We start from the raw sequence: 27,440 nt of genomic DNA, 5'->3' as shown, positions 1-27,440 counted from the left end.
TCCAACACAAAGAGAAGAGTGGCAGGATGTGTCTCATTGCTGTCACCAAAAAAGGCTGGATTCCCTGGGGATGCCCAAAGTCATGATCTAGTCCTGCCCTCCGCTTCAGGCCCCTCCACGATGTGCACCAAGTCCTGTTGTCCCTCGCTACCTGGCAAATATCCCTCTAAAAGCACAGCCTCACGCTGCCAGGAAAACATAATTCATGCTGACCCCTTGCTGAGCTGGGCCATCGCCCCAGCAAGCAGCTAGCAGGGATAGCTTTCATTATCTGCTCTCCTTTATTTGCTGCGCCTCTCAGCTCAGGAAAGAAGGGTGGTGAGATTGCATCTCTTTCCTGCCCAGGTGCTGCTGGCCTCCTGCTCTCCCCATGGCCCAGCACCTCTGGTTTGTGGCTCCAAGACCTTCTACAGGGAAAAGGGCTCCTCTCATGTGGGGTACTAATTTTCTGGTTGTCCTCCTGGGGTGCAGCCTCCCTCCCTGGGACATGCTGGAGGGGAAAGACAGTGCACAGCTGTCCTGGCCAGCAGAGCTGGCCCTGCACAAGGGCTGGGGCTCCTCCTTAGGTCCTCCTTGCTTTTCCACAGCGCATCAGCTGAGCCATTCTGTTGTTTGGTCAAAGCACCTTCCAGGCAGGGGTTTGTCTGGCTGCAAAAGGAACAAAAGTGCAAAACCACCTCTTCTGCGGAAGCCTGTCCCAGCAAGCAGTGCCCCGCACTGAAAACAAGCCTGCCCTGCACTCCTATCAGGATGGGTCCCCTGCCTCCAGCCTCTGTGGGCCCTTGCCTTCCTGCTGGGACAAAAAGCCCTTTCACACCCAGCATTTTTCCCTATTAGCTGCCCAGCCTCCTGGTTTGGACCAGTCCATTTAACTTAACCATTTACACCCTGCTGCAAGGGCCTTTTTTTCCCTCTGAACTTTCTGTGGTTTGGCAGCGAGATCCTGGCTGCTGTTCCCAAGTGATGCTCTGCCCCAAAGATGTGAGGCTATCTATCTTTCACAATTGAACAAAGCTTCGCATTTTCTCCATCCTCCCACCCATCTGCTTCCCCCCATGGTCCTGCAGAAAGACAAAGGCCAGGAGAAGCTCTGGGAAGCAGGGGGGCTCAACCTGGAGGCACGTCTCCCCACTCAGACCCATGCTGAGGACCACAGGGCCTGTCCCCTCTGCTCTCCCTTCCTTTGCACCTCTCCTGTTGAATTTCAACCTTTGGATTTGTTTATCTTGTCCTGACAGACTGAAGAGCTCCCTGAAGTGCTTTCAGCCCTGGTGTGGGCTGCCACCCCTTTGATTGATAAACCACCACATTAACCTCCAGCAGCCTCTCACCTCTGCTCTCTTCTCCAGTTTTCTCATTGCTCTGGTGCCTCATCTCATCTACGAATCCTTCCTGTTCAATAACCTTGAACTACATGCTGGAGGGGAAGGACCACACAAAGAGCATCGCAGACACATTTTGATGAGACATGTTGAGTCACGCAGAGCCAGACACAAACCACTGCCACCCCCCCCAGCCCCTCCTTTGGGTGTGATTACCCCTTCATTTACAGCCCTAGATGTTTGGGTAAGGGCGGAAAGAGCCGTGTTGCCGAGATGTGTGGGTTTTGCAGAGCTCTGGGTGATTTCAGAACAGATCAGGCCACATAAAGCCAAGCGCCACACAAAGCTCCCAGTCAATATAATCAATATTACTGATTTATCAATCCCACCGGAGGACAACGCAGCTGGAGGAAAACACAGATGGTTATAACCACGTGGCGCTGTCTCATTTCTGTATGTTACATACATCCCGTATGCAGCACTCAGTATTGTGCCCCACATCAGGGCTGCGCTGCCTGAGCTGTGAGTGCAGAGTGGGCACTGTATGAGGAGCAGCGTGGGGGGCGGGGGGTGCGTGGCCCCTGCCCTGCATGCTTGGGGGCTGCAGGGGGCCTGGGGGCAGTGCCAGAGACCCCCTGCACTGAGGCAGGCCTATGGCAGGGCAACAGGCAGCTAGGGACCCTCAGGGACAGCCAGCACACCTCGCCCAAGCCTAGGCACCCCTGGCTGGCCCAGGTCCTGGGGGACAGTGCAGGGTCCCACTCACTGGGTGGCTCCTGTGAGGGCACCGGTGACAGGGCCAAGCTCCCCTGGGTGCAGGCCATGTCCCCCCGGTGCCAGCCTTGCCCCCTCGTGACAGACCTGAGCCCCCGATACAGGCTGTGCCCCCCAGTGACAGGACCAAGTCCCCACCCCTGGTGCAGGCCATGCCCCCCAGTGACAGGACCAGGTCCCCCTGGTGCATGCCGTGTCCCCCCATGACAGGACAAAGGGTTCCCCCCCCAGTGAGGGCCATGTACCCCCGGTGTGGGCTGTGACCCCTCCGTGGCAGAACCAGGTCCCCAACCGGTGCAGGCCCTGCTCCCCCGTGACAGGATCAGGTCCCCCCGATGCAGGCCATGTCTCCTGTGACAGGCCCAGGTCCCGTCCCCCCCCTCATTACAGGACCAGGTCCTCAACTAGTGCAGGCCATGTGCCCCCCATAACAGGACCAGGTCGTGTCCCCCCGTGACAGGCCTGAGCCCCCCAGTGAAGGCCATGCCTCCCCATAACAGACCCAACTTCCCCCCCGGTTACAGACCCGAACCCCCCGGTGCAGGCCGTGTCCCCCCCATAACAGACCCTAGCCCCGCTCCACTCCGGCTCAGACCCCGCCCCCGCCCAGCGCGGCCCTTCCGGCGGCGACGGCGGCGGCGCGCGCAGGCGGCGTGTGACGTCAGGCGGCCCCGGAAGGGTGAGGGAGGGAGAGGGGGGGCGCCGGGCCGAGTTGGGTTGAGCCGAGCCACCGGGTCCCGTCCCTGGTCCCGTGTCCTGGGCTCTGCTGCCATGACGCTCGCCATCTTCTTCGGGTGCACCTTCATCGCCTTCGGACCGGCGCTCGGCCTCTTCCTCTTCACCATCGCCCGCGACCCGCTCCGCATCATCATCCTTATCGCTGGGTCAGTCCCGCACCGGCACCGGGGGCACTGGTGCCACCGTGGGTACTGGTGTGGGCGTGAAGGGGCACTGGTAATGGTATCGGTACTGGTATGGCACCAGTATTGGTGCTGGTACCAGCACGGGCGTGACTGGTACTGGCAGAGGTGCAACGGGGGGGACTCATACTGGTGTGGTTGTGAGCATGACAGGAGCACCAGTACTGGTGAATGTGAATGGGGTAGCAGTATCCATACTTGTACTGGTACCATTGCAGAAACAACAGGGGCACCAGTACTCCTACTGGTACTGTTGTGGGCATGACAGGGGCACCAGTACCAGTACTCATACCGGTGCCATTCTTTTCACAACAGGGGCTCTAGTACTGGTATTGTACTGGTACCGTTGTGGTCACCACATGGCATGGGCATGATGGAGAGGGACACTGGTATTGGTAATGGCATGGGGTCGGTAGAGCACTGGTACCAGTACAGGGTCAGTAGTGGTACTGACATGTGCACAGCAGGGGCAGTGGTACCAGTACCACCGTGGGATCAGTAGGGTATGGTACTGGTACTGACATGTACCAGTACAGGCACCACCTGCCCAGCACTGGTAGGAGAGTGGGCAAGGCTGGGGTACTGCTGTCAGTGCCAGTACCAATACAGAGGTGCAGGTGTAGTGCCGATGGGCACGGGCATGGCACTGGTACCAGCACCAGTCCTGGCACGGCACTGGTGCCAGCAGGCGCTCTCTCTCTTGCAGGGCTTTCTTTTGGCTGGTGTCACTGCTGCTTTCCTCCCTCATCTGGTTTATCACCATTAAAGCCAGCAACCCCCAGGATGAGCTGTTGCAGAAGGGGCTCTTGATATTTGGAGTGATGTTCTCTGTGCTGCTGCAGGAGGCCTTCCGCTTCCTCTACTACAAGCTCCTCAGGTAAGGGCATCTCCCACCCTGCTCCAGCACTGCCAGATGGTCCTTCTGCCCATCTAGCTATGGCAGGTCCAGATTTCAGCTGGGAGCTCGTGGCCAGGGGGGATGCAGAGCATGGCACCAAGCCACCTCGGTTCTCGCTGGGAGCACGTGGGTGGTACCTGTGTTGGTACATTGACCTGGAGCGTGTCTCGGGTGGCAGAGCAGAGCAGCCCTAAGGTCTGGAGGACCCAGGGCTGAGGTGGCTGGTAGTGGCTCCCTGAATTCGGGACAGGTAGGCTGTGGGTTTGGGCTGCTGCAGGACATGTAACATCCTCTCTGCTCTACTGCCTGGTGACTAGTGCCAGCAGTGCTCCTGCAGCTCAGATGGACGTTGGGGGTATGCTAGGCACCAGGAAATGCCCACTTTGCTGAGTGGGGGATGGAGAAGGATTAGGGATCTGCCCTTATCTCCTGGCAAGTCTTGTTCCTTTCTTAGGGATGGATTTGTGTCAGCGAGGACAGCCTGAAAGTGGTTTCAGTGCTCTGTGGGGTGGCGCATCGTTGCAGGCCCCATGCTTGGTGTCCTGGCCAGCCCGGGGCAAAGTCTAGGCACAGCCTGAGCAGCTCCTGGCCTCCCTAGCGCCGCGGGCCTGGAGCGCGGGGGCTTGTGCCACCTGCTGGGTGAGCACGTACTGTACCCTGTACTGCTTTTGGATAGATGAACAGACACTGTGCTGGGCCGGGCAGGCAGACGAGGGGAGGCGATGTTGAAGTCGGCATCCCTCGTTACCCCCCCCCCAGCAGTCCCCACCTTCCCAGCTGGCTGGGTGCTGGTGTGAGGGGAGGGGCTGGGGGAAGGCTGGGGGGGCGGGTATGCAGGCTTGCGCTGCTCCCTGTGGCAGGGCTGGAGGTGGGCAGGCAGAGCGTAGCAGAGCTCCATAGAGCAACCTCTAACACAAACCACTGCGTTTCATTACCCTGCGGATCTCTGGCTGCAAACACTGCTGTCCTGGGGCTGCAGAGCCGTCTGACGTCCTCCTCATCTGCTGCACCTCTAGCTGACAAAACTTATGAAGCCTAGCTCTCTCAGTTTCTCTCCCCAAAGAATTTTTCTAGCTCTCTGAGCTCTTCCCTTCACCCTCTCCGTTTTTTCCCAACATCTTCTAAGAGTATAACTGCTAAGATCAGGTACACCCTCCTGGTGTGTGCCTCCCATGCCAGCACTGGGGCTGTTTTCTGTGCGGGGGTGCTGCTCACTTTGCACCCGACATCCCATTCACCCCACCCCTGCTCTGTGGGGCTGGTTTGCACTCACATCCCTCTGTGGAAATCTTTCTACGTGGCTTCATGTGGTTTTCACATGTGTGGTTTGTCTGGTGGTTCAGGGTGGTCCTGCAGATGCTCTCCACGGCAGGTGTTGCAGTTCAGTGATGGGGAGGTTACCAGGATGGTGGGATGGTGCGGAATGAGACCCCAGCTCCCACCTACTCTGTCCTGCTGCTGCACCATGCCCCGGGTGGCAGCCAGGCTGTGCCGGCCTCCAGTGTGCTCTCCCCTCTGCAGGAAGGCCATCGAAGGGCTGGTGGCCCTCAGCGAGGACAGCTGCTCCCCCATTTCCATCCAGCAAATGGCATATGGTGAGTGCTGCACAGAGCAGCCAGGCAGGACTGGGCATGGCACTGGGGGGAAAGGGAGGTTTCTCACCTTGAAGCTGGCTGGGTCCCCCAAGGAGCTAGGAGGTACCTGGGGTGGTCCTGGGTGGCTCAGGGCTTGACAGCATCCCTGTCCTGGCAGTGGCTGGTGTGGGCTTTGGGCTCATGAGCGGCGCCTTCTCCATGATCAATCTCCTGGCAGATGCGTTAGGGCCCGGCACTGTGGGCATCCACGGGGACTCACAGCTCTACTTCCTGACCTCAGGTGAGCAACTGGCACCCTTTGCCCACATCTCTGCCCCACCACAGAGGCAGCAGACCCAGGGGGGCTGGGGCTCAGCCCCCTGTGCTCTCCCCTCCATGCTGCACCCCGCTGCCACTCCCCGTACCCCTCTGAGCCCGTTGTGGTCCCCTGTCACATCTCTCTGTGCCAAACCCTTCTCTCTGTCCTGTGACCCTCCCTGCTCCTCTCCCCCATCCCTCCCAGCACTTCCCAGTCTGACCCAGCAGTGCCCCTACTCCCTTTCCCTGGCTCCTCTCCATCCCTCCCTGAGCCTGTGGGCTGGGCCAGGGTGGGTGGCTCCCTGGTGACACCCCTCTGCTGCTTCCTGCAGCCTTTATGACCATGGTGATGATTTTCCTTCACACCTTCTGGGCAATCCTCTTCTTCCACGGCTGTGAGCACCAGCGCTGGTGGGAGATCACAGCTGTTGTCGTCATGCACCTCGCCGTTTCGGGGTCGGTGAGTAGCTTGGAGCTGAGCTCTGCGCTGGGACCTATATTTGGGGATGGTCGTGGTGCATGCTGGTCCCTGTGCTGGGGGGGCAACAGCCTTCGGCACTAGCAAAGCAGTTGGGTTTTGGGGATTTGCAGCTGTCCCTGCACAGGACAGGCCCTTCGCAAATTTAAGGCCAAAGCTGGTGTCCCCTGTCCCATTCCGCTCATTGAGGTGGTGACACTGCCACCCGTCCTGGCCTCGTCCTCTCCTGCCTGCTCACCCCTTCCTTCTCCCACCTCTTTCTCTAGACGTTTTGCAACCCCCTGTACATAGGCAGCCTGGTGCCCTCCTACCTGCTGATGGCCGCCGCCGCCACTTGGGCTTACCTGCTCTCAGGGGGCTCTGCCCAGAACCTGCGGCGCTTCCTGATCTGTAAGTCCTGCTCTGTAATGGGGACAGGGGACCCTGCAGGTTCCTCTGGGTACCTGGACCAGTGCTGGGGTGGGGAGAGGGTGTTCCAGGGGCTGGAGCAAGGGCATCATCCCCTTGGCTGCCAGACTAGAGGAGATGCTGGGGTTTGGGGCCATGGTCAGGTTGTTGCCTTTCCTGGGGGAAGTGAATGGGGTAAGGAGTCTGGTGAAAACTGCCCCCCTCCCCTCTTGCTTCCTGCAGGTCTATGGAGCAGAGCCAGCCCTCAGCTGGAATCCTGAAGCCCCGTGGGATGTTCCTGTCCCCAGCCACCCCTGCCATCCCCTCCATCTTGGCATCAAGAGTAGCCATCACCTTCTCTGCAATATCTTTTCTCCTGGACTGGTGGATCCTGGCTAGTCCCAGTGGGGCAGGTGCTGGGGTCTGGCTGCAGCAGCCAGCTGACCAGTGTGGCTGGCTCTCTCTGCCACCCCTTTGGGAGCCCCCAGAGAACAGCTCAGTTTTGGGGGACTCGGCCTTGCTGGCCCTGCTGCAAGCAGAGCCCCAGTTAGCTTGCCTGGGAAGGATGCTACCTTGGACTGCTGGAGGCCTGAGCCCAAAGAAACCCATCTCTTCTCCCCCTGCTGCAGATGTGCTGTCCCCTGTGCCAGGGCGGGGGAAACCCGTGCTGCCTCCTCACCGCAGGGTGGAGGAAGTTGCTTTGCAAAGTGCTGCTGGGCTCTGGGCCAGGGCTGACCACTGTGGTGATGCTTTCTCTGCCTCTTGGCCCAGCCTTGCTGCCCTGGGAGCCACAGCCCCCCACGCTGGACTGTGGTAACTGCAGTGAGCTGGCATCCTGGCATGGGAAGGGATGAGCGGGGGAGGATGGTGTGTCAGGAGCAGCCACTGGTACTGGGGGACCCAAGGGGGCTGACAGCATCCAGGGCAGAAGACAGTGCCATATGGAGGGTGGCAGAGGGCTTGGGAGGAGATGCAACCCTGCAACTGGTGCCAGCACAGCTTGGGGAGGGGGGGTTCAGGGGACCATGCCAGTGGTTCATTGCCCTCTCCTGCCCTCAGAGGGGGATTTTCAGGCAGACACCAGCCCTGATGCTATGCCACAGGGCTGGGAGGGAGAAACTGCCATCAGGATCAGGACTGAGAAGTCTACAGTGGATTTTTATACCAATAAAAAGAAGTACCATAGGTGAGTGGTGTGTGCGTGTGCGCCACTGCTGGTGGCAGTGGCTTGTGCTGGTGTGACTAAGGGGGGTGTCTGGCAGTTGCAGACCACAGTTGCCTGAAGGTCTTGTTCTGCTCTGGCTATCTCTGGTTTTACTGCTTTGAGGTGGAGGTTTGCTGAGAGCTAGAGACCTGCAGGTTCCTCCCCTCTCCCAGGTCCAGCTCATTTCTCTTGGCTTCATTGTGGCTGTGGAGCTCCCCAGGGCTTGACTACGGCTGATGCTGTCTCTGCCAGTTGGGAAGGGGTCCCTGTGCACCCCTCTGCTGTGGGTCCAGCTCCACCAGTGCCTGTTCCTGTCCTGCAGCTTCAGACTAGGACAGCAGAGACAGCTGGCACCATGGGAGGCTTTTACTTTTTTTTAAAATAACAAAGATATCTGCTGAGGCCAGACACTGCCCCAGGAAAACAGTCCATGTGGGTAGCCTGTGTAGCCAAGGGATGCTGGAGCACTGGCCCTCCCTCAGCCTAGGGCACGAGTGAGGGGAGGTGGGGTGGGGCAGGCTGAGCCAGCAGGGCCAGGACCTCTGCAGAGTTGGGGCTCACATGGTGTTGTCAGTGGTGGCTGCCATGTAGATGACCTTGGATTTGGTTGGCAAGTCGAGCCTGGTGGGGGAGGAAGGGTGTGTGTGGTGTTGTTAAAGCAGGCAGGGGGGGCCCTGCTAACCCATGTTGTTGCCTGAGAGACCACCCTTAACCCCTCTTCCCATGCCCCAGACTGACCCCTGCCACCCCCTGGGGGCCCCTCCTCCTGCAACTCCCCATTGCTCACTGTGCATTTTGACTGCAGTGCTTGTAGCTGTATAGCAGGAAGGCAGTATCATGATGGCAAAGAGCACCCCAAAGAGCACGGCCAGCACATCCCCTGCAAGCAAGCTGAGCACAGACATGTTACACTGGGGACAGTTCTCTGTGGCTGCTGGACAAGGGAGATGGGGCAAGGCTGGAGGAAGCTGGTGGCCCAAAGGCAGAGGGGACATGAAGGCAACAGCCTCAGCTGAGCACACTTACCTGCCTGAAATGAAGAGCTGGAGTGTCCTGCAAGAGACAAAGACAAGAGGATGCCCGTGAGAACCAACTGTGCAGATGCTAGGGCAGCCCTGCACCCCCATCATGGCTGCCTGCCCCTCAGCTCAGCACACAGCTGCCAGGACCCCCCCTTCCCAGGAAGGTACACCCCCCCCAGCCACCTTCCCCTCTTTCAGGTCAGCACCTCACCTACCTGTTGCTATCTGGAAGAGAGACAGCACAGTCAAGAGGTTGCTGGAGGTGTTTGGGGAGGGAAGTGTCAAGCCTGCTGGGCTTCAGGCCATGCTGCCAAAGCAGGGCTGCCTGCAAGATTCCCCATTGCCCATGAGCAGACAGGGGATAGCTGCCCTCTGCATCCCCAGCAGCTCGCAAGCTTGGCCCCAACACCCTGCCAAAAGCATTAAGGGAAAGGAAAAAAAAAAAAAAGTTTCATTGAACCACAGCCCACACAAAAGCCTCCTTGAGTCCAGCCAGAAACTCCCCCACTGCAGCTGCCACCACCCAGGGAGCAGAGCACCACAGCACCCCATGACCGCACCAAGCCCTGCAGGAGACCCTGGAGAGGGGCATGGGGTGAGCCCAGCAGGCAGCAACCACAGGGACAGCTGCCTGTAGCAAGATGGTGAGCAGCTCCCTGGGAGGAGGCAGCTGGCCATTGCCAGCCCCCATTGCCCCAGCCTCAGTGACTGGAGGCTTTGGAACAGTTTCTACAAGAAAGTAGCAAAAGAAAGGCTTGGAGGTAACTGGAAAATATGATAAAGTATCTAATAGGTTTACCAAAGATAGAGCATGCCAGCCTAACCTGATATCCTTCTTTGATAAGTGATATTCTAGACAAAAGAAAATGCAGTAGATTTTATCTCTCCCAACTTCAGTGAAGCATTTGATGTGGTGCCAGATGGGAAACTGCTAGCCAGGATGAAGACCATGTGATTAAAAGCCTACAGCTGTTAGCGAGCTGTCTGCAGGTGGGAAGTGCCTTGCACCAGCGTGTGGTTACTGAGGCATTGCCCAAGGGCCTGCAACCAAGCCTGTGTGCTGTTTCTATTAGTCACCTTGACACAAGGTGTAGGAAATGCCATCAAAACAGAAAAAGAACAGGATGTTGGACAGAAAAACCCCAGTGACCTCAGAGAGCAGCAACGGGCAAGAATTCAGCAATGCAGAGTGATAGTCACACCTGAGGGTTAACAGGAATTTCTACTCATCACTGGAAATCACCAACGCAAGAAAGGCCTTTGAGGACAAACTAAGGATGGGCAGATGGGGATATGTCAGGCAGGGGACCGTGTGCCCGGCCAGGATGGCTGTGTTGCCCCACTGGCAGAGCACAGCCTTCGGGAGGGGTCCCCTGCACTGCCCTTTCTGCAGTTCTTGGCACTTGGCAGTGGGGTGTTCGCTGCAAGCCTGTACCTCTGCAGCTCCTACTGAATTTAGCTATTGCATGTGGGGATGAAGAATCTGGCCGAGGTGCTAGGAGTTGGCTATTCACCCTTGACCATACATCCCCCAGCCATGCTACTGTTGCTTCTGCAAGACCAAGGACAAAATAGTTCCTAGAAACCGATCTTCCCTATGCAGGGAGAGACAAGCACAGAAATGGGGGAGAGCAGGACCCCAAGACCAGCGCTGCCACAAGTCACCTGCCAGGCAGGGCTAACCCATGCAAATGCTGCATTTCCAAAAGAGAAACAAAGCCTCAACTCCTGTTCCTCACCCCATCCCTGCGTTCCCGTGGCTGGGTACAGCCTGAGCCCATTCATGTGCTCCTTCCCAGAAGGCAGCTGCTTCACCAAAAGGAGGGTGGTCTGGAAACTTGCCAGCACCTGTCGCCCATGCAGGTCCTGCACCAGCCAGAAACTGTTCTGCAGAGGTTTGCTGTCATCATTCCTCAGGCTTGTCACCAGCACTGACATCTGGAAGGAGATCAGCGTGAGCAGAGCAGAGTGCGTCCTGCCTTCAGGAGCCAGGTGAGCCCCAGGGGACCAATGTGGATGGTGCATGCTTGCGGGGAGAGGCTGGGCAAGACTGAGCATGGAGCTCATTGCCCTGATGGACCTGGTCATGAGAGCGCAGCATGGTCTGGTTGAAGACTGTCCACTTCACCATCTGGTAGCAGGAAGGGGTGGTCAGAGAGCCATTGTAGTGGAAGTAGAGTTTCAGGTTGGTAGGCAGCAGGCCTGCTACGTTGAATCCAGGCACCAAGACTTCCTCACCTGGGAGAAGGAACACCATGGGAGCAAGAGTGGGGTAACCCCTTGGAGGACAACAGGCAGGACCAGCATGGAGATTGTGGGAACAGATCTGACCTGGAGCATCCCCCCCAGCCCAGCCTGGCACCACGTGTGCCAGGATCCACCCTGCTACACCCAGTGTGCTGGAGAAAGGGCAGTAGGTTTGCCCTGGAGGTAGGGGAAAGCACGTGCGAACAGAGAGCACCTTGGAAAGCTGTTTCTGTACAAGCTATGTAATGCTCCCCTTCTCATACACACAGCAAATGCCTGCTGCAGCCTCTCTGCTGTGCAGCGGGTTTCTCTGCTGGGCTGCAGCCCCTGAGACAAGTACTAGGTAGGACAGGGCCTTACCTTCTCTTTGGATTTTGTACAGATGCTCAGGTATTTCCTGATAGTATGGGTTCTCCCTTGGCCCAACCTGCAACACAGAGACCCCACAGAAATGACAAGCACGGGGGCCAAACAGAGACCAGGTGGTGATGGCAGCGCCAGTAGGGAAGAATCACTCCCTGCGAGGGGCACCCTGTCCCAGTGACCCCTTCTTCCCATCAGGGCTGCCCTGCTCTCTGGTACTGCCCTCTCTCTCCCCAGGTACATTTGCACCTTTGCCTGTCCCCAAAACTGTGCCTGACTGCCCCCCCCCCCCCCCCCCATCCCACTCCCCCCCAGCACTGTTACTACCCATTCTTGCCCAGGGCTGAGCTATGGGACTCACCTCCAGGAAGGCTCCTAGTATGGCCAGGACATCCAGGTGAACCATTGCCTCCTTAAAGCTGTCATACTTGGCGTTGTAGTGGACCACGTGGATCTGGAAGGGAAACATGCAACCCTGATGCAGTATGGGCACCTCCAGGAGGTGCTCACCCCCATGGGGCTCTAACCTGCCGGAGCAAGGGCTAGGAGAGACATGCACCTGTGCCAAGCACCCCTCCTAGGAAGGGAATATGCTGGTGGGACTGAGAAAGTGTGCCACTGCAAAGCAGCAAGTGTGAAGGGCTGCCCACAGGAACTTCCCCAGTCACAGACAGCAAACCAGTACTCTGCCCTAGATACCAGGGGGTCATACCGCAGAGCCAGGCTCAGTTTGAGGACAGCACTAGCAAAGGAGGAATAAAACCAGATGGGATCTGCAGAGCAGGAAGACAGTGTGTACGGAGTAAACAGTCCCTGCAGCTCCCAAAGCAGGCTGCTTGTGGCTGCCTGGGGAGCTGGCTCCCCCAGCCTGGGGACCACCATGGTTCCTGCTCCATCAGCCCAGGACCAGGCTGCAACACAGGGACAGGCTGCACTGCTCATATGCAGCCAGCCCCAGCCCACCTGCGGGCAGAGCATCCTGTCTCCTCCTCACCTCTGCACCGCAGGCTGTGGCGTGAGTTTGGCTCTTGGGCACTTGGCACCAAAGCGTGGGCTCCCACACTGAACTCTGCTGCTGCAGAGTTGTCTGGGGAGCAGGGATCCTGGCCAAGTGGTTACAGCATTCATCCAGTGACAACCAGGACCATAGCCTAGAAGCTGGACAGCACTCCAGCACCAGGAAAGGAAAGGATGCATCCACCACCGCAAGGGCTCCTTACCTCTGCAGCAAAGCAGCACCTGTTGATAGTGTGCTCCGAGCCAGGTCCCAATAGGGAGCCCCACTGCAGGTGCAACTGCACGGCTTGGTACTGCTGGGCATAGCCACTGGTGATGGCCAGTGACTCAAGCAGCTCAAGGACAACTGCAAGGGCAGAAGGAAGAGGTCAGTCAGTAAAACACAAAGCCCAGTCCGTCCCACAGGTACACAGAGATGTCTCAAGGGAAAGAGTCACCCTGGGCTTGTGGAAATTTGCCACAACAAAGCAGCTTGCTTTCCATATTTAATGAGGCTATGGGTGGGTCAATGCCCAGAGCTGTGCCAATGCAATGGGCTTCAACTTTCCACTTCAGGTAGCGAGACACCCTGGTAAATAGCTGCTATGAAAATGCTGGAAAGTGAACAGCTGCCCCTCCCCCCGAGACTCCCAGGGACCAGCTCCAAGCCAGATGTTATCCAACAATTTATTCAGTAAGTGAGACTAATATAAAGAGACCATGGACAAAATTCATGGAGAAAGATATTGGCAGAGTGGTGAGAGCAGGACAGTTGGGGACAGAGAGCTGCAGCACTTGGCAAGCTGGGACCATTCAAACAAAGTGGCCTGTGAGTGTCTGACCAGCACTGGAGCTGGTGACACAGAAGCATTAAGTCTTCTGAAAGCATTTAGAGCTAAAACTTTGTCTCTTTGGGTACAGTAAATACATACTTGATTTTGCCTTTTACTTTAATGTGGTTTAGCCAGGTATCTTGGACTCATGCAGCAGTGTGGCAGATCTAAAAGCTGAGTTACCTGGACATGCAGCAAAAATATCAGGAGCATCCCTGGACCCTGAGAAAGGCTGTCCTGTCCTTCTAAGCACCTTTTCCTCATTTTTAAAAATCAACTCACTTCACCTATAAAGGAGGTAGGAAGAGTCTTAGTCACATCACAGAGCTAGGGCACAGATTTGGTATTAACAATGTAACAGGGCTGTGATGAGTCATTTATCCTCTGTGGTGTTCCCTGCCACTGGGCTCAGAGATACAAGACTCAAATATCAGAAGCAGGAGACTGCTCCCTCCCTGCAAATTTATCTGCTTTTACATTTCTTTTGTATATCTAAATCAGTACATTCCTTCTACTAGTTACCAGAGTCATTTTCAGGCCCTTGCAAGAGCTTATACAGTGTATATACTTTATATTACAAAAAGGAATAACTGTACAAATATCTTAGTAGACTTGCAACTTTTTATTTATGGCTTTTCATAAAGCAGATCAGCAGTTGCCAGAATAAAAAAAGGCATCTTATAAACATGTGAGAAACTACTTCCCCCCTGTCGTGGTTTAACCCCAGCCAGCAACTAAGCACCACATGGCCGCTTGCTCACTCCCCCCCAGTGGGATGGGGGAGAGAATCAGAAGAGTAAAAGTGAGAAAACTCATGGGTTGAGATAAAGACAGTTTAATAGGTAAAACAAAAGCCACGCACGCAAACAAAGCAAAACAAGAAATTCATTCACCACTTCCCATCGGCAGGCAGCTGTTCAGCCATCCCCAGGAAAGCAGGGCTCCATCACACGTAACGGTTACTTGGGAAGACAAATGCCATCACTCTGAACGTCCCCCCCTTCCTTCTTCTTCCCCCAGCTTATATACTGAGCATGAGGTCATATGGTATGGAATAGCCCTTGGGCCAGTCTGGGTCAGCTGTCCTGGCTGTGCTCCCTCCCAGCTTCTTGTGCACCTGGCAGAGCATGGGAAGCTGAAAAGTCCTTGACTAGTGTAAACTCTGCTCAGCAAGAACCAAAACATCAGTGTGTTATCATCAACATTATTCTCATCCTAAACCCAAAACACAGCACTCTACCAGCTACTAAGAAGAAAATTAACTCTATCCCAGCTGAAACCAGGATACCCCTCCCACCCCAATGAAAATGCTCTGACTGCTTTTCTGAACACCAAGCAACACCAGATGCCAGGGTGTCTAAACTAGCAGCTAATTTAAGTCTTCAGGCATGCTAGGGCAGGAGGCAATAATATAAAGCTCTGTGCATGTACTGTGTGGCTGATCTGACCACGCACAGCGAGTCCAACCTGTTGTTTGCTGTATACACAGGTCAGCTCCATCTCACTAGCTACCAGGGCAAGGAGGTGCCTTATCACACCTTCAATGAGTTTAAGTCCCTGTCTCTGCCAGCTTTTCTTTTAGTTCAGGGACTGGCAGGCACCAGCACACAGAAAACACTCAACGTGCTCCCAGAAAAAGCCAGTAGCAACCATGACCACCATCCCCAGCTGTGGGATGGTGAGCAGGAAGGAGATAGGGTTTTCCTTCCATACCTGGCATGGTGAGACTGCTACTAAAATAATGTGAATAAATTGTGTCTGGACTTTCCAAAAACATTCTAAAATTGGAAAAGAAAAAACCCTACAAAAGATCTTAAGATCCTGAGATAGCATCCTAAAGCACAGACTTAAAGAAGTTGGACAATGTTGTGTCCTAAAAGACTGAGAGGTAGGTACTTTAAAGGCTAAGCCACATCAGAGACTGAATAGTCCTTTAAAAGTGAAATGCAGGAGAGGAACCAGTTGCTGCAAACCTGCATCAGAAATACCAGGGACACATTTTTTTTTTAAAGGAAACATGGGTTATAACAAATTCCTGGAGCAAGCTCCCAAAGGCAGCGATCAGCAAGTTCTCCATCTCCTGGTTTCTCCCCTCCAGCCAGGAAAGTACATGGATTCACACAGGCTCAGCAGCCCAATGCTTCCCTTTTGGCTTTGAAGGCAACACAACTGCAGCCTGCAAGAGAATCCCCTTCCCAGAATCCAGGGGAAGGGTGTCAGAGAAACCTGGTCCTGCCAAGAAAGGCTAAGCAGATTCTGCCTGCACTCCAGCCTGTGCCTTTGCACCCACCTGTGTTCCTCAGCTTGAGCTTCTCATTGGCAGGCAGGCTGTAGCCAGAGAGCTGGATCGGCTGCAGCTGGGGGCTGAAGATGGTCTTGGCCATGTTGATGTTGATGGGTGACTGCATGGTGCCCATGCAGCCCTGGTAGTCCACACCCCAGTGCTCCCGGTCTGGTACGGGGAGGGAGGGAGTGCCAGTGAGACCACCTGGGCAAGGAGCCTGCCAGAAAGGAGGTTTGGTGGGTGGCAGGGAAGGGCACTGGCCAGGGAATAAGCCATGCACACAAGGTTAGTTTCCACCAAGTTAGCTTGGGAGCAGCTCTGTGCCACCATGTGACTGTGTGCAGCTGTATCAGGAAAGGTCTCAGGGCATGATGAGCTACCAGGACAGTTTATTTTAGAGGTGTTTGGGAAGAGTGCAAGAAGATCATTTACAAACCTGTTACTGGAAAGCAGCAAAATAATTCACTCTCTAAAGCTTTGTTTTGGAGTTTTAGAAAGCAGGCATTCTTTATTACAGCATCGGGCAGCACTGGGGATCATTCCACCATGAGTGCTCTGACGGCTTGATAAACTTTCAGTAATTATATACTATGAAAATATACATATTCATAGGATTTCCAAGAATTCATTTACATAAACATGAGATTTCCTGGAACTTATTAACATATGTAAATGTCCGATCCATATGCGCAGTCGTCTTCCGTGGTGGTCTTCAGGTGGTCTTCAGATGAAGGCTCGTAGTCTTCTTCACTGTGTTCGCTGACTGACCTTTACTTCTGCGCAAACTCAGTTCTGGGATCACGTATACTATGTCCTTCAAGGTCGGTTTGTTCTGGTCTAATGGTCATCTTGCAACTTTGTTATCCTCATGGTTCCGCATATCTGCTCTCCCAAGGCCTAGCTGTCTAAAGGGGGAGTATTCAGGAGCTTCTTACAAGTGTCTTAACTATTCACAAAGATTTACTTTGGTTACATCTGTTGTGCAACGATTCTAATGACTTGAATTGATAGCTTCTATCTATATTCACAGGTATCAAATGGACTTGGCAGGCTGAGGAGCTGCTGCTCTGCAGCTCATCACGTTTGCTGCCTTGCACAGTCTGGCTTCTGGCAGGTATCAACCTACCACTTTGCCTGCTCTGCTACAAGCAAGGTGCCACAGTGCTGCTGGGATCATGTGAGCCCACAGCCACAGGTCTGATGATAGGTTCCCAGCTATAGTTGTGTTGGTACAGCCCTGCAAAGGGCCAGCTCGCATAGCTGGGGTGACTGCTTAAATTGCTGCTTCTCTGCAGCACCATAGCTGGGATAAGCACGGCTGATGCCCCAAAACCTCCCCTCACACCACAGGGGCTACTTCTAGCATGCCTTGGGCCAGTGCAAGCCCAGGTTCACCTCACCAGCCCCTCATAGGACCCCTGTAAAGACTGAGCTGGGCATTAGCAAGTCCAAGCCATCCCCTGGTCCCAAGCAGAGTGATGGTGCCAGGGCCTGGCCCACCACTGTGGTAGGAAGGTGTGCATTTGCACTAGAGCTGCAGCAATGCCCATCACAGGTACTGTGGAGAAGCCCCCCAAGCCATGGTGGGAGAGCAGGGCCAAGCAGGATGGGGAGGGAGGGGGACAGAGGTGAGGACACAAGCTAATCCCCGAGCAGGTCAAAGTCCCAGCACGGGCTGCAAGTCCAGCCTGGAGAGCCCAGCCTGCTTCCCAGTTTGGCATAGGATCAGGCAAGCACCCGTTCAGGGAGGAGCCCTGCCCTGAGGGGCATCCCCCACACCCAGGGGACCCTTGATGCAGCTGCTGCTTCCTGCTCAAATCAGAACAACCCCCTGGCTCTTCAGCCCATCTGTACCCAGGTTCAGGCACCGCTGAGGTGGCAGGGTCAGGCAGGATGGAAGGGCGAGCAGCAGAGTGTGCACAGGAGCCCTGTAGTTGTTAACCACAGCTGGCTCAGGCCCAAGGTCTGTTGGATGACAGGAAAAAAGCAGGAGTAACTGCAGGGTATTTACCTTCATAGATCCAGTGACTACAGTCAGGACCTTGAAAAGGAGAAAAAAACCCACATGAATGGAAGAAAAATGTTGGCAGCAAACACACCTCTGCCAGGCAGCGCTCTTGGCCCCAGCAGCAGGTCCCTGGGCTCCCACTACACCCCTCTGCCTTCAATCCCCCTCCCTGCCTTTGCTTTCCCACTCTTCCCCTGCCCCAGTGAGGGGAATGCTCCTGGAGGGCACTGTCTCCTCTGAGCAAGGCCAGGTCTCCTGCATGCTTCAGCCAGAGGGAAAACCCCAGGGACTGACACTTTGTTATCATCCTTATAATGGAAAAATCACAGATATTGGCTTCCGTCATTGAGCAGCTGTACCAGCACTCCTGAAGCTATTCTGGAGCAGCCAAAACCTCCCACTATCCCAAGATAAAGCACTTAATGAGACAGGCCTGCAGCTTCCCTGCTCAGGCTCTATAAGCAAGAGCAGCCAGGGAAGTGGCTGTCCTGGTGGCACTCCTGCAATGCCAAAGTGCTGGGGGAGGTGTGGGGGAAGAACAGCTCCCGCACCACGAAGAATTTGGGTAGCAAGTTGCATTGCACTGCACAGACACCCACTGGGGAAAGCAACCCCGGGACTCACAGCAGAGGAAGCAAATGAGCACCAAAACCTTGTCTTCCTCAACAGCAAGTGCCCCTAGCCACAGGGGCAGACTGCCACAGGAAAATGTACCAGACCAAACACACAGTTTCCATCCCAGCAGCCTCCTGCCCCAACTCACCCAACCACCCAAATTCCTACACAGAGGTGTGTAAGGGTCCTACCTCATGCAAACCCTTTCTCTAAGAAAAGCAGAGGGGAGGATGGGGGAGCCCATGCCAGGACCTCTGCACACCCTGTGTCACTCATGGGGCACACAGCAGCCACAGCAGGGCAGGATGTGCTTTGGTGCAGGACACGTTGGCATGCCCTGAGCCTCCCACAGCTGAGGGTGTCCCTGGTGTGCAGACCTGGAGGAAGCAAAGCCCTCTTGGGGCAGGTTCTGAGGATACAAGTGCTCCACACACCATCACTCTCTTCTGGAGCTGCCAGCAAAGCCCAGGCTCCCAGCATGTCGCTGGAGCTGGCCTTAGAGGTGCCCCAGAGCCTCTTCTCAGACACTCCTGACCAAACAACTTGGCTATCACCAGCCCTTCCACAAACAACCAGCTCCAGGCAAAGGGACACAGGACTTGGATTTGCCCCAGGCAGAGAAACACAGCCCATAAGGATTATGTCCCTACCCTGACTGGCACAACAGGTAATTCATGTGCTCCTCCTCTGACTTGTCCTTACCAGCATGCTCACCATGGGCACAGCGCTGGTGCAGACAGGCTGTTGTCCCACCTGGGGTGGGACAGGCTTGGGGCAAGGGGGTGCATGCACCCAGCAGCGAGGGGCAGCACCCACACCCACCTCCATCAGCTCCCCAGGGTGCAAGGACATGGAGGAGCATTTAGCAGGTACAGTCCAGCCCTGATATGATCTCCGTCCCTCAGTGGGGCAAATGCCTGCCAGCCCAGCCAGGATACAGGAGTAGTTCAGCAGGCACTGTTCCAGTCCCCATCCCTGCTGCTGACAGTGGCTATCAACAGCCACTTGCTATTAATAGGAGTGGATTCCAGCTCAGGGGTGAGAAAGGACATCTGGGCCTCAGAAAGTGTGCCTCTTCCTATGTGACGCAAGCCCAGCAGGACCCTGCCTTCTTCTCAGTGAGGATCCAGGCACAGGCACCCCCAGGGGCTTTTGGCACAGCTGCCACCCTGGAGAGCGGATGGCCATGGCAAAACCAGGCCGGTAAGGACTGGAGGGTGCTTAGGGGCACCAGGAGTTGCAGAGAAGAGAATAGCCCTTGGGAGTCCCTCCAGCATCTCCAGTGACTCATCTCTGTAGCGCTTCTGATGCCCAGGAATCACTTGTCCAGGCACTGGGTACTCCCAAAGGCATATGTAGAAGGGGCAGCAAGCAGAGGGCCAGGCAAGCCATGGCTTGCATCAGGCAGAAACGTGTGTGCTCCAGGACATGCTGCAGTGCCTGCTCCATGCCTGCTTGCATGGCACTGCCCTGGGATGCACCTGGCTGTGCTGCAGCAAGCTGAGATTCATCCTTGCCCACCTCACTCACACAAATGTTACCTGCTCCCCTGATATTGATTATGCACCAAAATCCAGGTTACAGACCCTCCTCTGGAAACACCCCATATCTTCCCCCACCCTGTCCCCACTCTCCTGTCCCACCTGGCACTATCTGCATGAGGTGGTCATGGCTTGCACACAAGAGCCATGTTTGCTGCTTCCTAGGCAGGATTCCCCTCCTGCAGCATAAGGGTGCCTATCAGCATGGGGAGCCCCTCTGAGGGGCACCTGCATTGGAGCACACCTGCATTGGGGCACACCTGGTACAGATAACACACAGCAGCCCAGGGTTGGCACACAGTGCCTTGGCTTGCTGCACATGCCTGAACTGGCATGGCCTGCCCCAGCATCCTACTTTCTGCTCACCTCCAGGTACTCTGCCTTGACAGAAAGCAACTCAAATGTCAGATTGTAGATTGAGCAATAGCACCATGCTGGCACCTGCCCTGCTGTGCCAGCACTGTGCCACCCACCCCAGGATCCCATGTCTCCGCGCCCATATGTTCCTGCAGCTGAGGGGGCTCCAGACCCTTCTTGTGGCCTCCCACTGGCTCAGCTCAGCAGCCCTGAACACCCCAAAGGCTGCAGCTGCTCCCAGGAGTCAGCCAATCCATCCTGACACAACAGACTTCCCCAGGGGTCTCTTGGCATCAGAGCCAAGAGCACTCACAAGCACTTATCCACACACTGAAGCCACCTGAGCACATTTCCCCATCCCATGGATCTGGGCACAGCTACAGCATAGCCAGGCCACCCATTTAGGGAGGCATCTCACAAGCCCAGCTGTGCAGGGTTGGGCCCCCTTGGCACATGCACCAAGTGCTGCAAGAGAGCATTGAGACGAGCCCAGCCCAGGCGCTGGGTCGGTCTCTCAGCATTTGCCCCAGCCTCAGCATGGCTCAGAGGAGCCTTGCAATACTCCAGTCCCTTCCATGTGGGGGCATTTCCAATCTCGCAGCCCTTTGCTGTGAACGTTAACCCACTGCCCTGCCCAAATATTGATTCACATAATTTCAGCCTGCCTCCCATGCTCCCTGCCAGAGCATGTCTTCTCCCTTGGAAAGCCACATGGTGCCAGGTCTCCTTTCTGCTGAACTGCTGCCACTCACCACAAAAGAGGTGGTTGCACCTCGGTGACAGATACTGCAGCTCTTTGCGCACCCTGCCCTACCTCAGAGCATCCACAGCCCCAGCAGGAGCTGCAAAGCACTCCCAAAAATGTAGAGGGAAACAACCTAGCTGTTGCCCACCACTGTGATGAGCACACTAGGAGATAACATGCAAGAAGAGGACTCCTTGCAGGGGTCCCAACAGGAAAACCTAGCAGGGCACCAACAGGAGCTGACTGCCGTTGCAGGTGAGAAAGCCTCCATGTTCAGCCACACAGAGCCCCCCTTTCCCCCAGCAGCCCACAATCCAGCAGAGTTTTCCCCCTTTCACGCACTCCCTCTTTCGTGCTTTCTCCTCCTGTTTCTCGCTCCCTCTCAGCCCTCCCATTTTGGGATACTGGCGCTGCCGCAAGCACCAGCTCCCTTCCCTCCTTGACATCCGATACCATCCGACACCACTTTCCTGCTGAGTTCAGGCAGATGCTGCTGTTACCAGCATGCTACTCAGCATGTCCTGCAGCCTGGGAGAAAGGATAGGAGCAGCTTCCAGCAGGGTAAGGAGCCAGCACAACTATGAGCCACTGCTAATCCCATGTAGGCACCGATGCAGCAGGCTGCTCCCAGGAGGAGACCTCACCACAGGAACATAGGGATGGACCATGCACCCAAGGGACTCCTAATCATTTGCATGGAGCAAGAGGCACCCCTCAGAAGAGCCAGGCAATACAGAAGAAGACCAGAGGGTCTGCCCTATGTGTCTGCCCCCTCTATCTTCAGCATCTCACATTTTAGGGTGTACACAGCCTGAAGCTGCTGCAGGGCACCTGACAACACTAAAATGTAGGACAGCAGCCATGTGCCTTTCAGTGTGGATGCTGCCTGGCAGCAACACAGCCATTGGTGCTGCCTGCTTGCCTTGAACTCCAGCAAAAGAAGTTTGATGGCTTGTGCACAGCAGGCAGGGCAGCAGGCTCACTTCTGGCTTGGACATCCTGTTCTCTTATCGGCTGGGCACACAATGCCCTGTGCTCAGCCACAGGGAGCACTCAGATCCTGCCAGAGCCTCTTCTCTCTGCTGGGACCCAGCCCTGAGCTAGACCCAGGTCTGCTGGTCAAAGCCCTGTGGGATGAGACTGGTTCACAGGGGATGCCAGGGCAGGACCACCTTGCTGTGCCCCTGAGGGAGAAGCCCCTGTCTGCAGATCAGTCCCAGGCTGTGGGGAGACCAGTGGAGCTCGCAGCCCAGAGAAGAGTGAAAACAGGGTGTTAGTCCTGATGCTCAGTGAGCCAGGAGCTACCAGGACATGCAGAGATGCACAGAGTGAAAGTCCCAAAGCAGGGACCAGCCACAGCAGCCAGGTCCCAGCCTACAAAACACATCCAAGCACCTTGTCCCTTGAAAGTGATATAACCTGATCACAGTACCCAGGCTGTGCTGCCATGCTCACACTGCCCACAGCCAGCTCCCCAGGCCAGTCTGTGGCAAGCACAGTGCTGGCACAGGGTCTGGGCAGCAGGGCACACAACCTGAGCATCCTTCTGCCAAGCCCCCCTGAAGATCCTCTCTACGGGAGGACTGTGCCTTCCCAGCCCTACCTCCGCAAGCACAGCCCTGGTTTCTCCATCCAGACACACCCCACGCAGAGCCCATGCTCTTTTCAGCCCAGGACACTGCCCTGTGCACAGCCCAAGCCTGGCTGCATTAAAGCCCCTTTGTGTTTATAAACTCTGACCCACTGCAAGCCTTTGGGATCAGTCTTTAATTTGCCACCAGTAGCGCAGGTCACCACAGGGACTGTTCTTTGTGCTCCTGGGGGAGAACTGCTTGGGCTGCAGGGCCCGAGACCGGGCCAGCTCCCCCACAGAGGGGCAAGGGTTTGGGTGGGGGAAGGCATAGGGCAGGCTTTACACCAGGGCACATTCCTGTTCCCTGTGAACCCAACTGCCCCAGCAAGTACCAGGGAAAAGAGGAAACAGTTGCAGAGCACTGCAGAGAAAGGGCCATCCCAGCAGAAGGGATAAGAATGGGGAAATCCCAGGGGACAGATCAGTGCTTGGAGCTGGGGAATGAGATGAATAAGGAGGATTAAGCAAGAGAAATGGGCTCAGCTGGAAAAGGGCATTGGGGAATGATCAAGAGGAGGACACAGAGAGCAGGGCAGGTCTGAATAGGAGGGAGAAAGGAAGCAGGCTGCAGTGGGAAAGGGAGTTACCGTTTCCCAAAGACACCCATAACACAGGACTTCAGTCTCTGAGCAAGCCAGAGGCTCCTCAGAGGGCAACCCCATGGGAAAGCCTCAGTGACAACCCCTGGCTTGTGCCAAGTGGCTGAGGGGCCACCAGCCCTACCTCACATACAAGCCTTGAGGAGAAGGGAGCCAGCACATCACCCAGCAGCAATGCAGAGGCATGCAGCTTCTAGTGCTTGGCAGAAGCCTTTGTGGGTCCCAGCCGAGACTTGCTCCCTAATGGGACTCTAGCCAGATCTTCAGCCTCTAACACCAGTACAACATGGGCCAGGCTGCCTGTTCCTTACCTACCTCCCTGCCACCTCCCACCCCTCACCTCCTTTTCCCATCTCCATCCCAAACTCCCCACCCACCCCAACCCCCACATTGTGCCCTGCCACTTGCTGCCAGTGCATGGTATGCTGAACACCTGACACCCTCCCACCCTGTGGCCTGGGTTACTTCATCTCTGCGGCAAGGACCATCTGCACCCCTGTCTCCATCCAGTGCTCAGCCCAGCAAGAGCAGCTCTAGTAAGAAATGTGATTCATTGCAAAAACAAAAGCAGCTCCTGGCACCAAACAATGTGATTCATTGCAAAAACAAAAGCAGCTCCTGGCACCAAACAATTGCTGGTCCATACCACAGGGCAGCTGTCCCAGCACAAGTCAGGGCAACTCCTTACCAGAGGCAAAACCAAGGACATGCTATGAGGCTGAGCCTGAAAAACAAATCCACAGGCAAAGTTGGGCTGAGGAACATAGCCAGGGACAGGAATGTCCCAGAGCAGGGCTCAGCCCCAAGCGAGTAAATGCATGGCACTGCCCCCAAATTCCTGCTGAGCGCTGGCAGCATCACAGTCCCCAGGTCAGAGAAGGGGCCAAGACCAGAGACCCAGGACTTTTCCCCTGAAATAATGACCCTGAAATCTGAAAGCCCCCACACCGCCAGCAAGACAGCTCTTGGCATGGGGGAGTGGGGGGAGCACAGAACACCATCCAGCCCTGAGCTCAGGCACATCCCCTGTTCCCCATTGCCAGCCATGGGGCAGACCCCCACCAACTCCACAGCAGGGCCAGACCCTGTCCTCACCAGGCTGTGGGTGGATGACATGAATGCGGGGCCAGGCACGATAGACCCCATCAGGGAGAGGCCACGCTGCAGGACAGAGGGGCCTGGCCATCATCCCACAATACTGGGGTCCAGGGCCGGACCCAGCAAGGCACTGCTCAGTCCCAGCTGCCCCTGTGCTGGCAAACATAACCCCCCTGATCTGGTGGAAGAGGGACTTCACAGGGGAAAAGGGCTGCACTCAAGGCAGTGGCCCCCAACCCCTGGGCAGGGGCCAGGCTGCACAGGAGCTGGCAGGAGCAGGGACAAAGGTAGGGATACGCTGGGGGGGAGCTCCCACAGCTGAGCAATGCCAGGTGGGCACAGCCCCACAGGGGCATCCCCACACTGGGTAACACCTGGGCCCCTAACAGGGGTGCAGCAGGTGGCACAGCAACCCCCCCAAACCAAGCAAGGGGGAAGCCCCTCAGCGTTGAGGACCCCTCCAAAGCATTTGGCAGCCCAAATCCGGGATCCCATGCATTGGGGTGCTCTGTGCATCTGTGACCCCAAACCCAGCAAGGGGGGGAACCCCATGCATCAGGGACCCAAACTCAGTACTGGGGTGCCCCACACATCAAGGTGCCCGTTCACTAGGGACATCAAAGCCAGCACAAGAGCGCCCAGTGCATTGGGGTGCCCCCCTGGCTCACCTCTCTCCTAGGAGTACAGGGGATCCTCGCCGCAGTGCTCCTGCTTGTGCTCACTGCCGGTGCGGCCTAGGGTGGCCAGGAGCAGGAGGGAGACCCGCAGGGCAGCTCATCTCTAGCAAGTGCACAGATGCGGCGCGTGATGGCCGGCGGTGGCTCCGTGCGTGCCTGCCTGTAGGGCCACGTGTACATGAAAGCGGGTGGGAAGAAGGCAGCGGCTCTGATTCAAGCTGCCATTACCTTTTATAGAGGCTGGCGGCAAAGTCTACCGTCGCCTGGCCCAGTCCGGTCCGATCCGGTCCGGTGAGCCGCCCAATGTGCACCTGCGTGGGGCGCGCGGCTGGGCCCCTGTGCAGGGGGGCGGGAGACCCTGTCGGCCCCCTCATCAGTGAGTGTCCCCTCTCCTCAGCAAGGGGTGAAGGACCCTCTCAGCGGTGAATATCCCCTCTCCTCAGCAGTGGGTGAGGGACCCCCTCAGTGGTGGGTGTCCCTTCTCTTCTGCAATGTACAGTTAAGAAAAGCATTTCTTTCTGTTGAGGCCAAAGGATGATACAACCCCACTCCGGACAGAAGTCCTGCCTTTCTGCTGCACCTCAGAAGAGATGGGAAGTGTGTAGGTGCAGCTCAGTATATGTACGTAGCATACCTGGATCCCAAAAAGCTTTGAACAAGTTTCTGCACCAAATGTCCTTAGTCCATCTCATCCTATAACATGCTGGTCTCTGTGTCTCTGTGGTTAAGCAGACAGGCAATGGAAGGTAGGATATCAGGTCAGTTTTCAAGGTGGAGGGAGGTACCAGTGATGCCTCCCTGGGAGCTGCACTAGGGCTTGTGCTTTTCAGCATTTTCATAAATGGTCTGAAAAAGCACATGAGCAGTGATGGGACAGAATTAGCTGCAACATTAATTTAGGGCTGTAAAGGACTGAAGATGCCTTGAAGAGTTCAAGGGGGCAATAATGGTGCTGAGTGACCAGGCACATCAACAGCAGATTGTGGTCCATGTTGGTAGATGCAAAGTGGTGCACAGGTGGTGTAATCAAGGATGCACTGCAAGAGGGTGGACTTACATTAGCTAATGCAACTCGCAGAAGAGATCAGAGAGTCGTGGTGATATCAGCTCACTGCTTGCCAAGAAAAAAGTGAAGTAAACATCAGGGATTATCAAGAAAGCAGCAAAGAACAAAACACACACACACACACACACCCATCCTGCTGTTGTATAAATCTCCCATCACAAAAGGGTCAGAGTCAGAAACAGCAGGCACGGGGCCCCAGGGCTTTTCGGGGGCAGGGGTGATTTCCATGCAAGGAAGGAGCAAAGCAGGTATGGCTGCCCAGCAGGTGAAGTGAGGTCTGTGCCCGTAGCATCCCGGCTTGTATGGGATCAGGGAGCAGGGAACAAGCACTTACTCTCTCGGGATAGTGGATTTAGGGCATAATCAACCAAAATCATCAAGCAGGAAGTTTGATCCCAAACAGCAAAATATTTTTTCATGTGCTGCAGAAGGGAATGGGGGAACGCCTTTCCCCAAACATGTAATTTGTGCACACACAAGAAGATATTGGACAAGTTAATGGACTCCTTGCTCCATGGTGCTGCCAGAGTTCCACATCTGTGCTGTGCCCCATGGGCCCCACGCCTTTGCTAAATTAGTTTGCCCAGCTGTTTCCCAGCCTAAATCACTGGTCATCCCAGCACAGATTTTATGAATGTGGAATGTGCTCAGCATAGCCCCTGTGAATACATCCACATCCACAGACCTGCCACTGCCATCACTGTGACAGGGCTCAAGACCTGTCATGTGGTATAGGAGATCCTGCTGGGGCTGGGGCTGGATTTTGTGCTGAGCAGAAGGAACCTCTCCTGAAAAGCTGGCCGCTGTGCTGACCCTTTGCAACTTGGTACCATGGGTTCCTGCCCTCCACTGTGCCAGAGACGTTCCCTTGCACCTGGCCTCTCCAGCAAGCCCTGTCACTGGTGGTGACCTGCAGGTAGGATCAATGCGCTCCTAAACCGCAGACTTTATCCTGATTCACCTTGTTCCTCCCAACACCAGATAAGCTGAACCATCAGATAAGAAGACATTCATTTATCAAGGCTCAAGGAAATAGGACTGCGGGGGGAAAACAAACCATAAAACACAATTCCAACACTCTTTCCTTCTCACGTTCCTGTAGTTTATCTTATTAATGGTCTTTATCCTGACTGAAGAGGAAGAAGGCAACTGGATATGGCAGAGGAAGGACAGGCTGAGTCTATCCCTTTTTCAGGACAAGCCCCATGCGGTTTCCACCTCACACCTGTTTGCTTCCCCAGACAGGTTACCCTGTGTTCCCTGCTTCGACTCTGCGCAAACGGAGTAATTATGGAGCCGTCAACTTTGCTGCCCTGTCTTTTTAGGTTTCATTGTCCTCCCTCTTCATTACTCTTCGAGGCTGCATGTATCATATCACAGAAGCTGTAATCGCACGTGTCATCCTTCCACCTATGATTTCTTATACTTTTTGTCAGCTCTCTTGTAAAGATGATACTTGGCAGCTGAAGACACTGTTAGAA

The 27,440-nt window shown here is 55.7% G+C and overlaps 2 protein-coding genes across 2 annotated transcripts in view; one reads left to right on the top strand and one right to left on the bottom strand.

The window, feature by feature from the left end:
- Window positions 1-2,867: 2,867 nt before the first annotated feature.
- LOC309602046 (gamma-secretase subunit Aph-1b-like) lies at window positions 2,868-7,561 on the top strand (the record flags this gene model as incomplete). The annotated part of the gene is made up of 7 exons (XM_082335345.1): window positions 2,868-2,980; window positions 3,723-3,893; window positions 5,436-5,509; window positions 5,667-5,789; window positions 6,139-6,266; window positions 6,551-6,674; window positions 6,915-7,561. The coding sequence occupies 7 exons, from the start codon at window positions 2,868-2,870 to the stop codon at window positions 6,950-6,952; spliced, it is 771 nt and encodes a 256-aa protein (XP_082191471.1). The 3' UTR covers window positions 6,953-7,561.
- Window positions 7,562-8,432: 871 nt separating this feature from the next.
- The window catches only part of LOC309601781 (carbonic anhydrase 9-like), a gene marked incomplete at both ends in the record, with an annotated part of 35,211 nt that continues 16,203 nt past the window's right edge, over window positions 8,433-27,440 (bottom strand). Inside the window, 9 exons of the mRNA XM_082334909.1 lie at window positions 8,433-8,496; window positions 8,902-8,928; window positions 9,113-9,122; window positions 10,637-10,835; window positions 10,978-11,135; window positions 11,505-11,571; window positions 11,869-11,961; window positions 12,728-12,870; window positions 15,627-15,788. Coding sequence (XP_082191035.1) covers window positions 8,433-8,496; window positions 8,902-8,928; window positions 9,113-9,122; window positions 10,637-10,835; window positions 10,978-11,135; window positions 11,505-11,571; window positions 11,869-11,961; window positions 12,728-12,870; window positions 15,627-15,788 — 923 coding nt within the window. The remainder of the gene's footprint in view (window positions 8,497-8,901; window positions 8,929-9,112; window positions 9,123-10,636; window positions 10,836-10,977; window positions 11,136-11,504; window positions 11,572-11,868; window positions 11,962-12,727; window positions 12,871-15,626; window positions 15,789-27,440) is intronic.

The sequence above is a fragment of the Platalea leucorodia genome (assembly GCF_965183815.1).
Source record: "Platalea leucorodia genome assembly, chromosome: W".
Taxonomy (NCBI): domain Eukaryota; kingdom Metazoa; phylum Chordata; class Aves; order Pelecaniformes; family Threskiornithidae; genus Platalea; species Platalea leucorodia.
The sequence above is the reverse complement of the archived record's forward strand: the minus strand, read 5'-3'. Positions and strand labels throughout refer to the sequence as shown.